General features: G+C 38.3%; 1 protein-coding gene across 4 annotated transcripts in view; it reads right to left on the bottom strand.

Moving 5' to 3' along the window:
• STRN3 (striatin 3) overlaps nt 1-14,317 on the bottom strand; it is a 45,388-nt gene that overhangs the window by 15,805 nt on the left and 15,266 nt on the right. For 2 of the 4 annotated variants that reach the window (XM_033144147.1, XM_033144164.1), the window contains exons 2-8: nt 12,176-12,279; nt 8,777-8,850; nt 7,878-7,959; nt 7,454-7,624; nt 6,359-6,491; nt 4,581-4,722; nt 54-164 (exon numbers count right to left, since the gene is read on the bottom strand). In XM_033144147.1, the coding sequence (XP_033000038.1) occupies nt 54-164; nt 4,581-4,722; nt 6,359-6,491; nt 7,454-7,624; nt 7,878-7,959; nt 8,777-8,850; nt 12,176-12,279 (817 nt within the window). The remainder of the gene's footprint in view (nt 1-53; nt 165-4,580; nt 4,723-6,358; nt 6,492-7,453; nt 7,625-7,877; nt 7,960-8,776; nt 8,851-12,175; nt 12,280-14,317) is intronic. The other 2 variants (XM_033144156.1, XM_033144173.1) reach the window with 1 other exon arrangement.

Raw genomic sequence — 14,317 nt, 5'->3', positions numbered from 1 at the left:
AAAACAGAACACATTAAAAAAAAAACCTGTCAAAATTCAGAATCTGCACTTACTCTTTACCCCTTTCTTCCCCTTTCGTTCCTTCTTGTACTGTTCCTTCAGTTTACTTATTAGTCCCTGGTCTACATCCCAAACCTCAGCAGTTGGGGACAGGTCATCTTTGTCTACATGCAGCATATTATTGAAACAAAAATAATCAGCAGTTGGCAATGCAAGCTGTCTGTGAGTGTTATAGGTTAATCATCAATACAAAATGTTATTCAGTTACATTTCAATATTATAAAGGTGCAGTTTGTTACTGTTTTGCAAAATGCTTCCCTTTTGGTAAAAAGAAATATTCCCCACACATTATAATTTGTCAACAGTAAAGAAGAAAAACTTCTTTGCATTCAGATATGAAAAAATTAATGGATTAACGCTAATGTATGAAATTACTGCATCTTTAGTAAGACAATATTAACAAATTATTCAGCCAGACTTAAATAAGCAAATCAATATTTTTCATGCAATACAACTCATGAATGTGCAACTGAATTAAGTGTCAGCACCATTTTGTTCATGAAAACTACCATGCATTTCTCCTCCGGTCTTGCTCTACATGCAATAAGATCTAGTAGTGCTAAAACACATCTAAATCATCATAAAGAGAAGGTTTTCTTCTGTTTCAGGTTATTAAAAACATTAACAAAGTTCATAGTGTTTCCTTTTTCCTTTAATTAAAAAAGTGCACCAGTTCAATGTATGCTGCAACTCAACCAGTCACGACAAATTCTGGGAAAAATAAAGTGATGGAAGAATAGGCTTGTCTACATTTATAATTTAAGTAATGAACATTCCAGCATTTATACCCAAATTATAAAACACATTGCATAGAACTTCCACTGAAGACACTGAGTCTGTATGAAATAAGTTTGGGTATGGTGTTATCTTAAAAGAATTAGCATAGGCACACTTAGTTCAGAAAGCTTGTAAGGAAAGAGAGCTCACTTCCATTCTACAGCAAGGTTGTGGATAGATGTGTTCTGAGCATATGAAATATAAATAGTTTAATGTACTAGTAAATCATGATCCAAGGTGGATTTTTGTAACATTAATGCCTGTGCTCTACTTACTTGGAACTAATCCCTATTGAACTCAACAGTACTTCCAGGAGCAGTCAGTGAGGAGTGGTGGCACCACACAGCTGGTCTCCTCGAAGAGGCAAGTGAAGTCAATGAAAACTGGGCAGATCAGTGGAGTATAGAGGCACTGCAGCCCTACTGCAAGTACACAGCTCCAAGCTCTCTGCTGCTGGAAAGCCAGGTGTGCAGCTGTGCTCCTCCTCACTGCCTTACTCCTGCTCCTTTCTAAGTATATAAAGGATTAGGTGGCAACTTAGAAGTTCCCAGCCCACATTCTTATTAATATAGTGTAGGCAAGCAAGTGTAAGTAAATGATTTCTTTCCTACACAATGAAGTACTTTTTTGTTTTATTCAGTCTCTATTCCTGTTTACAAGATAGTTAGATAGTTCACACTTCCAGGATAATACACATTATAAGCTTAGGAGTAGGTGTGCACTTCCTTCTCTGACTACCTTACTGTGGGAAGAAGTTGACTAGGGAACTAGGAGATTCTGCAAGATAGAACCTGGCTGGGTTCAAACAAACAAAAAAGAGCCACTATCCACTATCATTTGGCACTATATCCAACTACTTATGAAGGAGCAGATAATAATAATAATAATAATAATAATAATAATAATAATAATAATAATAATAATTTATTTATACCCTGCCCATCTGGCTGGGTTTCCCCAGCCACTCTGGGCAGCTGGTGATGTAAAATTAGAAGGGTCCACACCTGATTTCATCAAAACAAGAAGTGTAATCTGAACAGTCCCAAAAGTTTTAACCAAATGTTATATTATTTCTGCTTCAAGTGAGTAAGTTATTTAGGATCAGGTAGAGCATCAATTTAAATGCTATATTTAATAACAGGTGTTCAGAAGGACACTTTAATGTTGCTTCATCTCAACTAGAAATCAACCATTAAATTAAATTATGATGATCCCCACCTGACTATAGGAATGATGCTTACACACTGGGCTTAACCATGGTTCACTGAAGGAAGACTGCATTTTTATAGTTGACTGAGCATGGGATAAAATTGCATTAAAATAACACAAAAGCTGCTATTATAAACACCTAAGGAATGGTTCCCCAAGAAGCAGTTCCAATCGGTGGCAAACATACTATTCAAGTATCTGCTGAATAAAGTCTATTACAACAACCAATACCTGTTGGCAGACAAGGGAGCAAGCATGGACTGAGATCACATGCTAACTGAATGGAATGAATCCTTTTGCAATATCCAAGACTTTTCTTGCTGCCACGAGATTATTGGGGAAAGGTGCTAGGACTTCACCAAGACAGCAATGTGAAATGCACAGGGTGGATGCTGAAACAAGTTCCCTTTATCCACCACGAGAATTTCACTGAGCACAAGCATGGTTCCCCACCCAGTGGAGGGGTGAAAAAAAGAGACAATACTAGGAGAAAAGGTAGATTGCTGCCCCAAGTGGTACTTGAACCCTCATTATCAATAATAAATAAATCACAATATATATGCCGAAACAGGCACAAGTAACAGATGTGGCACAAACCCCACTTAAAAGAAAAAGCAGCAAACCCAACAGGAAATTGTATCTTTGCATTTCAAATGGCATTGCGAATAGCTGGAGCCAAGCTTCACCTTCCATATACGGAAAGGCTCCTTATGCACATAGATTGCTTTTGATACAATGGGGGAAAGCTGCTTACCTGCTTGAATCTGCTGATTTCTCCCAACCTCTGCAGCCCCCAGTGCCACCTTCCTACACAGCTCTGGAGGGTCCCCCAAGCCTCTGGAGCAGTGTCAGAAGTGGCACAAAGAGCTGCAGACAAAGCAGAGAACCTCCCACCTGCTGACAGGAGCACCCCTTGCACCAAACTCTGTTGACTGCAGGAAGGGCATGGCTGGGACTGCAGAGCTTTTCAGTGTCTATCTTCTCTGCTGCCCACACATACGGTAGATATGTAAGCCTGCAGCTTAGCTGGAGGATTGGGCATAAGGTTTCCCATTCTGAGGTTCTCAGCCAAGGGCCAGAGGTCAATGTGAAAACCACTACACAACTGGGAAGAGTGGGTGTTCATTAAGACAGTATTGCTCAAAAATGGGAAGAGCTACCTATCAGTGTGATAGGAAAATCTAAAAGATCCAGGAATCTGGACAATGATTGTGAAGATATGGCATTATGAAGTATCAATACTTTTTGCCACCTAAATAAGTATGGCTCTGCAGTTTACAATCCCAGTGGGATGATCCCACCAGCATAAAGTCTGGAGTCGGCCAAGCATCTTGGCATAAGACTTATTCCATGACTTTTAGATAAACATCTAAATGGTGGCCTATTATTATTATTTTTTATAAATGGTGGATCAAATTAGTGTTTAATCTTTCTATTTCAGCATTCTGAACCCTTTTGATTGAAGTGCTACAGCTCAATACAAAAATTAATACTGCTAGTTCAAAAAGGAAAGTTTTATGTTATAAAGCCAAGTTTGCCACACAAATCCAGATAAATTAATCAATGTACAGAAACATTTTAACATGCTCATCAACTCAATTTCTAGAACAGTAGAAAGTGGGGAAAGACCCTTACATTTAACATCCTGGGTGTTTTGAGCAGCACAAGCCTACATTGTTAACAGATTATAAAGACTTCCAAATAAGCAGTCACAACAGACAACAAGCACTTTTGTAGCCTTTTGTTATATGTGGAGTTTTCTGAATTGGGGCAAGAGAATTGAATTCAGGAAATAAATTTTACTATTTGCAAATTAGGGAATAAAAGTACATAAATAAGTGCTGTCTTTGCAACAAATAGCTTACTTTATATTACACAATGCATCTAAAGTGATCTCACTTATGATACTTTGTAACCACAGGCACCTTGATCCTAGCTACCGGTATATTGCTTGAAAGTAAGTCCCATTGATTTCAATGGAACTTCCAGATAACCATGTCTTTTTACTATTTATATTATTGCATTATTTTAAAATTCATTATATATTCTGGGAAAAGATAACCAATTTAGAATACTAAGCTGCCGGTCTTGGCAACAGTAAATGCACAATCTGCTTCAAGTATTAGTTTATCTTAAACAAATAAAATAGTGGTGTAGATTCTTAAAACACAAAACAAATTATTTATTTTTAAAAACCACCCAAATGATTGGAAAATTTATTATCTGCTTAAGCAAGGAAAGAATGGAAGATATAGGATAAGAAATAAAAGGTTGACCCCCAAACCTAGGCTAAATTTTTAAGAAATAAGAGCACACAGGGAAATGGAATACAAGCAAAAACAAAGGTCATACTTAAATCTGAATAGATTTAGACTTTTGTAATTAAAGAGTATGAAATCTACCATTCATTCTTTTTTCTTTCCTTTTCTATAGCATCTGAATACCACAAATAATTCAGTTTTTGGTTTTGATGCATATGTGCACGCACACAGATAGAATTATCTTTTATGTGATTGTTTCTTTACACTTCTTACCCCATTCTGTCCCATCTCCTGAACTCCTTGCCTCTCCGGCTCCCTCTCCATCTTCTGCAGTTACCAAGAAATCAAACTCTTTCAAGGCTTCTTCTGTGTCTGGATCATCTGTTAGGTCTGCTGCTAGCCCTTCATTTCCAATCTAAAGTAGATTGTGAAATAATCAGTTTTAGGGACAATATGCTTTGAGAAACTTTGTTTTTTACGTTCTCCCCCAAGATTGACATTTGGTGTACTTCTGAATACAAATATCATTTTGTCTAAAATAAACAGCAATGCATCAAACACACTTAATCCATTACGTGTGTTTGTAGAAAGGGGGTTATTAGTTTGTTTTTGTTTGTTTGTGTTATGTATTTTGGGTTGTGAACCACTATATGAAGGTCAGATGATGGGTAGTATACAAATAAAATAATAAATATGGAAGGAGATTAAATTGTGCTATTACTCTACAGCTATGTATAGGAAGTTAAAATCTGCAAGGAATTGTTTTAGTGCTGATAAGGAGACATACTACAGTGGTACCTCTGGTTACAAATGCTTCGGGTTACAAACACTTCAGGTTACAGACTCTGCTAACCTGGAAGTAGTACCTCGGGTTAAGAACTTTGCTTCAGGATAAGAACAGAAATCACACAGCGGTGGCGCAGCAGCAGCAGGAGGCCCCATTAGCTAAAGTGGTACCTCAGGTTAAGAACAGTTTCAGGTTAAAGACGGACCTCCGGAACGAATTAAGTTCTTAACCAGAGGTACTACTGTATCTGAAAACACAGGTTTGTGATTGTAGTAGAGAAGCCTTTTTACTATTGATGCCTCCATATTATTAACCCCTCGAACTTTTCTTCATTTAATGAGTTTTTTTGTTCCCCACCAGTGAATTGGCATGATATGCATGAGCATGGGGAACCAGACACTCCTCTCCCCATTTAGAAGGCATAAGTTATTTGTTTTTACTTTCCTTTAACTGCTGTGTTAAAAAAATTTGCACTGTGTTTTTACTTTCCTTTAACTGCTGTGTTAAAGGAAGAAGGTGCAACAAACTGTGATGGAGGCTAATTTCAAGCAAGACAACTTCAAACCACTGTTTTAAATCTGGCTTGTTGAAGCTCACCATAACTAGTGTAAATCACAGTTGCTAGACTGGGCAAAACAGTAAAGCATGTAAAAGCAGATGCATAAACTTTCAAACTTCTCCTGTCAGCCACATGAGGGGAGGGCAAGGCTCGCTGTAGCTTGTGCATGTAGCACTAAACTGTGGGTTACTGTGATGTGCAAAAGAAAAAGTTTACTTAGTTCATTTATACCACCCACTTTCCACAAAGAAGTTCAAGATAGTGCACCTTGTCATCTCCCCTACCCTAGTATTTATCTTCACAGCACTGTGAGGGAGATTAGACGAAAACAGAGATTGCTGTAGGCCACCCAGTGAACCTCATAGCTGAGTGGGGATTAGAACCAAGGTCTTTCCAATCCTAGTTCAACACTCAATCACCATGCCATATTGACTTTCAACCATCTGAACAGATATAAGGGAGCATTATATGTTCTACATTTCAATACATTAGGTACCTATTCCAGCCAGTTATTTTCAGCCTGCTTTACCTCAGTTCAGGGAAGCATGGCAGAAGTTACAGTCTTAAACTCTTCAAGTAGGTTCAAATAACTTTATTCCAAAATCTGTTGGATTACTAGCTGTGTACTGACAGTGGTAATAAGATGACCCTATCTGTGCTGTTGGGTTGAACAACAAAAGAATAAAACTAAGACTTTTTTTTTACTTTGTGTTTTTTATTTATCCGGTGTTTTTCTTTTCCATCTGCAATATCTTCTATCATGTCACTCTCTTCTTCTTCATCACTATCATCTGCATTTTCCAAGAAATTAAATGTTTCAAGAACATCACCAGGGTTCCTACAAGAAAAAAAATATTTTCAATGTTGGTAAACAGCTATGGCTACTTTCTGAATTAAGATTCTATGGTCAAGAAAACCTTTTTAAAAATCTCACTGATATGCACAAAGACAACAAGGAATGTGGGATTTCAAAGATTTCTAGCTAAATTCTCAGATTTTTCCTCCGAGGATTTGGCACACAGAACAGGTATTTTTGAATTACTGCCTCACCTCCTTCCACTTTTTTATTCTCTAGGAAGGCAGGGCAGTATGTTGCTTTTTTCTCAGTCTGCAGCAGGTTGTCTGTGCCACAGTTTGAAGGAAGTGGTAAAAAGTGTCAGGTCTAGAAGACAGCAAAAGCAGGATGGTTGCTTCTAGTATCTCCAAACTAAACCAAAGATCCCCTGAGGAAAGCAAGCAGCAATTCACATGTAATGAAGGCCCAGAATGCTTCTCCCTTGAAAATAGAAGCACCCTCTAAGTCAGGGGTCAGCAACCTTTTTCAGCAGGGGGCGGGTCCACTGTCTCTCAGACCATGTGGTGGGCCGGACTATATTTTGAAAAAATAATAATGAACGAATCCCTATGCCCCACAAATAACCCAGAGATGCATTTTAAATAAAAGCGCACATTCTACTCATGTAAAAACACCAGGCAGGCCCCACAAATAACCCAGAGATGCACTTTAAATAAAAGGAGACATTCTACTCATGTAAAAACACACTGATTCCTGGACCGTCCACGGGCCGGACTGAGAAGGCAATTGGGCCACATCCAGCCCACAGGCCTTAGGTTGCCTACCCCTGCTCTAAGTGAAGAAATGCATCTTGGATTTATACATATTACGATTATCACTTTCTAATGCAGTAGATTCTCCAAGCTAAAAAGAATGTCAGTTTTTAGGTACTGTATAGACATCTGCTTCAGACAAAGGACAGGATATAAGTTTTTAACATGAATAAATAACATTGCATTGCCTACCTTTTATTGTCCTGTCCCTTTTGTTTTGATTCTCCACCATTAAGAATCTGTTCCAAATTTTTTGTCTCCACTGAGCCGTTTGGTTCTGAACTGGAAAGCCCAAGTAAAGACCTCACCCTCTGTGACCGTACATCCAATATTGTATCTGTGTAACCTACTTCCTGAAGATACCTAATGAATAAGAGTGAAAGCATTATCTTCGCATACATACACAAACTCCCACATGTCTAAATAAGATGTTCTTTACATGGATTTATGGTAATGTTATTACTGAATTGTTTTGGGTTTTTAAAAAACAAATTACTGAATTGCCCCTAGGTGCTACTGATTTGCACTTCCAAGTGTTGCTTCCCATGCAACACTATTCCCCATATATAATACAGTATATACAAATATATGAAAAGTATACAAATGTAACACTTACTGTCTTAGTAACTGTCTGCCTTGCTTCCAGGTTAGCTGACTATTATGAGGTACTGTAGGAACCTCTGTATCTTTGGTTTCTTCTGAAATGCAAAATAACACTTTAGTAACACTTTCACTGCAGGTCTTGTACAGAATGCGACACACAGTATAGTAGATTTTACTTATTCTATGTCCTGTCAATTTTATTTTGATGAAGATTCTGCTCCATTAAGGATCTGGTTTAGTTTGTGGGTTTATGTGTTTAAGAGCTATTTGGTTGCAAAGTAGAAAATGAAACAGTGACAGAAAAACTAATTCTATTTTTAGTTGGTATGTTTTTTATCGCTTCTGACTGCACATAAGGGTTACATGTTTGAATGCTCCCCAGTTAAAAATGCACGGGAAAGCAAACATATTTGGAAGTCTATGCTACAGCTTCTGATATGCATATACTCCTGCTATGCCAACTTTCCATGTGAACGTTTGTTTATACATGGGGATGCACTTAAACCCTGAGATAGTAACAGCCAAGGAAATTTTGCTCTTACTCCATATAAGACTCCACTTTTTCAAAAACTAACAAGTTGCTTTATAGACCTTTTTACCTTCCTATTTTTTTTCTTCAAATATCTGGATATCATACTATTAGGGCCATCTGAAGGAGCGTTTCCACACACACCATCATTCAGCCCGGATACTGAGATCTATCTCTGATTTATAATCGTATTTATAAATCATACTGAAAATTAATCACTCAGCATAAAGACAAAGCCATACAATAAAAACTAGCATAGAAATAAATTCACTTGGAACTGTACAAAGATACCGCTTACACAGTTGGAAAGGGATTTCTCTTTATATAAAAAGGGGGGATTGAAGAATTTAAACTAAATCCAAAAGTTGCAAATAGATTGTTACCTGATTCAAAAGTTGGCATTTTCAAGTCACCTTGGTTCAGTTCTGTGCCATATTTTAGTTTATGATATTTTGCCCTTAAAAAGTTAAACATAAACATATTGATCAGCAATGAAAATTAATTCCCTCTGTGATTTCCCACTGCATTGCATCTAAAAGCAATGCTCACAAAGACACCCATGCAAGGGGAATCCATGTCCCCTTCTTCTCTCTGCAACCCCGTAAAGCTTCTTCTATAGGTCAGGGGAAATCTCTCACAAATGGCCTCCACTCTCAGGAGAATCTTTGCAGGGGGCAGAAGGGAGGAGGGCAATAGAGTATGACTGCTGCTTCAGATGCAATATACTACAAATTATTATTCCAGTTAAGTACATATCCATAGCAGCTATTTCTGGCAGTTGGTGTTCTGTAAAAAACAAGAACCACAAATGTACAACTGAAAAATAGTTTTACCTCATTTCTCTAATTGTAAAACAGATATACATGACTCTGCATACAGTCTCCAAAATTTTATTTCATGTAATGACCTAGTGAAAAAGGTAGGAGTACCAAGAGAGTCGGCCACTTCCTGAAACAAACCGGAAATTGTAATCATTAAATGACTAAGCAGATGTCAGGCACTGAAATGCCAAGGGAAAATCTACTCTCAGTGGCCCATCTAGTCCAGCATCCAGTTGTCACAGTGACCAACCACAGGTGCCTGTGGAAATCTGCAAGCAGGACCTGAGCACAAGAGAACTCTCCGCTCCTGCTGTTTCTAGCAACTGATATTCAGAAGCATACTGCTTCCAATGGCCATCAAGACCAGTAATACTTGATAGGCTTATCTTCCACCTTCTGTAGTTTATCTATGTGTTACATGAAGAAGTACTTTCTTTCCAGAATCTATCAACATTTAGTTTCAATGGATATGCAAAGGTTGAGTGGAACAAGGAGAGAAAATTTTCTCTATCCATTTCCTCTATGCCTTGCCTAATTTTATGAACTTCTATCATGTCACCTCTTACTCAGCTTTCCTCTACGCTAAAAGGTCCCCCATGCTGCAACCTTTCCTCACAGGGTACCTGCCCTAACTCCCTTAATCATTTAGTTCCCTTTTTCTGAACTTTGCAGTTGAGCTACAGCTACCCATCCATTTTGCTTCTATTTTAAATGCTGTGTTTGAGGATGGTTAAGTACCGTATTTTTCACTCCATAAGACACACTTTTTTCCTCCTAAAAAGTAAGTGGAAATATCTGTGCGTCTTATGGAGCGAGTGATGGTCCTTGGAGCTGAATTGCCCAGGGGCCAAAAGCAGACCGTGCTTTTTTTTTTTTTTTACAAAGAGAAAAGGGGGTGTTGAAAGGACCCCGCTCAGCAGCTGATCAGCAAGAGATCGGGAGAGAGATAAGAGTCCCTGGCTCCCTTTCGGCACTGCCCCCTTGCCCAGGCCTCCATTGTTGAATGTGCGGCAGAGGGAGGTTGTTTGTTTTCCCAGTGATATGTGACTGGCTGATTAGATTATCTGTCTGGAAACTGTAGAAAAAGCTACCTTTCCTTAAGAAGTTGCAGAAATTTGATTTGAACCCCATAAAAACGGGGCTTTTCCTCTTTGCTTTTCCCCCTTTGCAAAAAAGCTGCAAAACTTTGAGCTGATCCTCAAAAAAACAAGGCTTTTCCCTTTGCAAAAAAAAAAAACTGCACAAATTTGAGCTGATCCTCAAAAAAACAGGGCTTTTAGAGGAAAACCAGAATTTTTTTTTCTTGTTTCCTCCTCTAAAAATGAGGTGCGCCCTATGGAACGAAAAATAGGGTATATAGGGACATGGGTGGCACTGTGGTCTAAACCACAGAGCCTAGGGCTTGCCGATCACAAGGTTGGCGGTTCAAATCCCCATAACGGGGCGAGTTCCCGTTGTTCAGTCCCTGCTCCTGCTAACCTAGCAGTTCGAAAGCACATCAAAGTGCAAGCAGATAAATAGGTACCGCTCCAGCGGGAAGGTAAACGGCGTTTTCGTGTGCTGCTCTGGTTCGCCAGAAGCAGCTTAGTCATGCTGGCCACATGACCCGAAAGCTGTCTGCTGACAAAACGCTGGCTCCCTTGGCCAGTAAAGCGAGATGAGCACCGCAACCCCAGAATCATCCACGACTGGACTTAGCAGTCAGGATTCCGTTTACCTTTAAGTATATGCTAAACAAGGCATTGTTTGAACCCTGCCTTTCATTAAAAAGAGTGGAAGTATAGAATTCTTAACTGATGGTCTAACCATTTTCTGCTTGCACAACTATGCTGCATTGAAGCACTGTACCCATGAAGGCTTGGCTCTCTTGTATTTTAAAAATTTTAATTTCTATAAACTCCTATTATTTCTGTAAGTCTCAAGCAGGCATGCTTCTTGTACAAGCTTGCAACTTTCCTATTAAGTAAGAAAACGTTACTTTCCCAAATTGTAACAAAATATCTTTTCAATTTCCTTTAAATTAAAACTTTTCAGAGATCTTACTGCTTCTGTTCAGTCATTAGACACTGTTTTGCAATTGTCATGATCACTACTGCAGCAAAATTCTTAAGCTGGAAGCATTCACAATACTGCTGTTATAGGAAAAAGGGAGGCTTTCCACATATCTGGAAAAAATGGAATGTCACATCTGTGAGATTTTAAATACAGTGTCCAAGTATACTCATTATCTGACATTGCTCCTTTATTTATCACACTTGTGACAACACGTTACAGTAAGAATTATTGTAAGGCAGAAAAGGCCCATGGATTAATTTCCATTAATCAAGTCTTGGTAATTTAAATAAATACTTTACATTGTATACAAAAACACACACATAAAAGTGGCAGCCAGTGTTGCACGGGCAGATTTTCACTTGCAGAATGGGAATTCCTCTTCCTCCCTTCCTCTGCAGCACCCAAAATGCCACCTAAATGTTAACAGAAAAGAAGCCTTGTGCAAGCAGAAATCCACTGCACAATTAGGTGGCTATCTCTGAAGGTCTCCCTAAGAAAATAGTGCAGACTTAAAGACTGCATTCTGCACCAGTTTTAGCTTCCAATGGTGCACGGTTCCAACACTAGCGGGATGGACACCAAAATGACAACTCCAAGTTGATGTACTATTGCTAGTGGAATTCAGAAACAATCCCAGCGTCTGCAACAAAAAACTGATGGCAGAAATTGGTGGTGCGAGTTTCAATGTTGAACTAAGTTGTCAAAGCACTTCAAGTAACAGGAGAGTTTATTTTGGGCAGATCAAACTCAGAAATGAGACTTTGCCATGGAAACATTAAGTGGATTGCTTTCCCCCCTTTTCCTTTTAGTCCATATATTTTCTAACCTGTGGCCAATTTCCTTACAGGAAATGTATATTTTAAAATATCCAATAAATTTCTCAGATTAGAGAAATGGTACACATACCTTTCTTGTTTTAATGCATATTCTAACATTTTTATTCTTCTTACTAAATCTTTCTTCAAGTTTTCTTGACCTTTTCTTTCACCTTGCAAAAATGCGATGCGAGCCTGAAAACATAAAAGTCAAATTAGAATTTTCAATTCAAGTCTCTTGTTCACATTTATCATCACTGAATGTATATTCCTGCCAGAAGTTTTCAAGGCATATATTCTAAGATTTATTTTTAAAACTCGTATAATAAACAAACAAATAAACAATGAGTAAGATCCAATATTAGTCATCCTCAGAACAGACCCACTGAGCTCAAAGGACTTAAGTTATATGTGACCTAATAGAAATTCCTGTCTTGTGAAGAAGTAAAATGATTAAATAGTCAATTAGTCTGACCAATTTCAACTGATGTTACTAATCTGCCAGGTGTTGGAGTTTTTTGAAATAATAATAATAATAATAGGATGCCAGTAACAGCACTAAAAATAAACCAAACTATTTGAAACACACACACACACCTTATTTCCAATAAATTCCAGTAAATCAAATTCTACAGTCAACATAAATGTTCTTTCAAAAACCCCTGAGAGATTTATCAGCTTGTCTAAGATTTTGCATTATTAATATAGTTGACAACAGAAGGAACAGGTTTGCACACTTGCCTCACATACAAAATGTAATAGTAAAATCTGGATCTACTGTGCTTATCCTGCATACCTGTGCTCTATCCCTCACTTTAAAGGGACAGAAAAAACTCTGGGGTAAAAGAGTTCCCATATACAAATAAATTAAGTGCAGCCTTGTCAAATGCAACATTATATTCTGGCAGAAAACATTATACTCTGAAACGTAATTAGCAGGTCCTTTTCATATTATAGTATCCATTTGTATCTACTTTTAAAGTTTTATGAAACGTTTATGAAAATGGACCATAAAGTATTCATTGGTTTGGATGTAGAGGTGCACAATAAAAATTCCATTCACATCATGGAATTTCCTCACACCTTCAGCCGTTGTTGTTGTTATTTTCACAATACAATAAGATAACAATTACAAAAAATAAAAACAAGAGTCTGAAGTCCTGTCCTAAAGACAATTCTCAGCCCACTTCCAACAGAAGGTAGCAGCCCCTCCCAACTCTCACCCAGCATCCTTCCTTTCTCCTCCTAGCCTCTCACCCTGTCTTACCCTGTCTCCCACCCATGAGTACACAAACCCTGGAGCTTAACAAAGGCCATAAATATATCCACTGAAAAAAGAAAGAAGGAAAAAATGTGAAAAGAAGAAAAAAGCAAAGGAAAGAACCAAGAAGTGAGGAAAGAGAAAGTGATGGCGGGGGGCAAACGAAAATAAAAGGAAAAAGACAAAAGGAAAATAAACATCAGAGAAAAATTTAAATGCAGGAATCACAACTAAAGCATCTGTTGCAGATGGCCACCCAACCTCTGCTTAGAAACTTCCAATGAAGGATAGTTCACCACCTTCTGAGGGAGTCCGTTCCAATGTCAAACAGCTCTTACCATCAGAAAGTTATTCCTGATACAGTGGAACCTCAGTTTTCGAGTGTCTCGGAAGCCGAATGATTCAGAATGCTTCTGTTTTCGAGTGCGCCTCGGAAGTCGAATGGCTTCCAAGGCACATTTCTCCATTGAAATTGCCCACCGCCCTTTGCGCCTTGGTTGTCGAACGTTTCGGAAGTCAAATGGTCTTCCTTAATGGATTACGTTCGACAACCGAGGTTCCACTGCATTTAGTTGGAATCTCCTTTCTTGTAACTTGAATCCATTCATTCAGGTCCTACCCGAACTGTAGATGAAAATTCTGTGCACCCTTTTAGCAGCCAGAATTCCCTCACAACCCACCAAAATGGCTACAAGCAAAGTAAAAAGGAATTTAATTTCCTAGAACAACACAGCTGATAGAAGGGTATTTCAGAGTATTAAACAGAACACCAAAATGGCTTTTTCTTTGGTGGCGACTACAGAGAATGAATAATCCCGCTATGAAGATAAGGCAGGCACTGATAGTTAAATGCTTCTGCCAACAATTAAAAATATAACTCTTTATCTGAACTTTCCCCAATTGTTAATCCCACTTCCTGGCATTTCTGGTTTCTTTGACTGATACATATTTTTATTGAAAAGGTTTTTGTTG

Source organism: Lacerta agilis, chromosome 1 (genome assembly GCF_009819535.1).
Source record: "Lacerta agilis isolate rLacAgi1 chromosome 1, rLacAgi1.pri, whole genome shotgun sequence".
NCBI classification, from domain to species: Eukaryota; Metazoa; Chordata; class Lepidosauria; order Squamata; family Lacertidae; genus Lacerta; species Lacerta agilis.
Note: the sequence above shows the minus strand (reverse complement) of the source record. Positions and strands in the feature narration are given on the sequence as shown.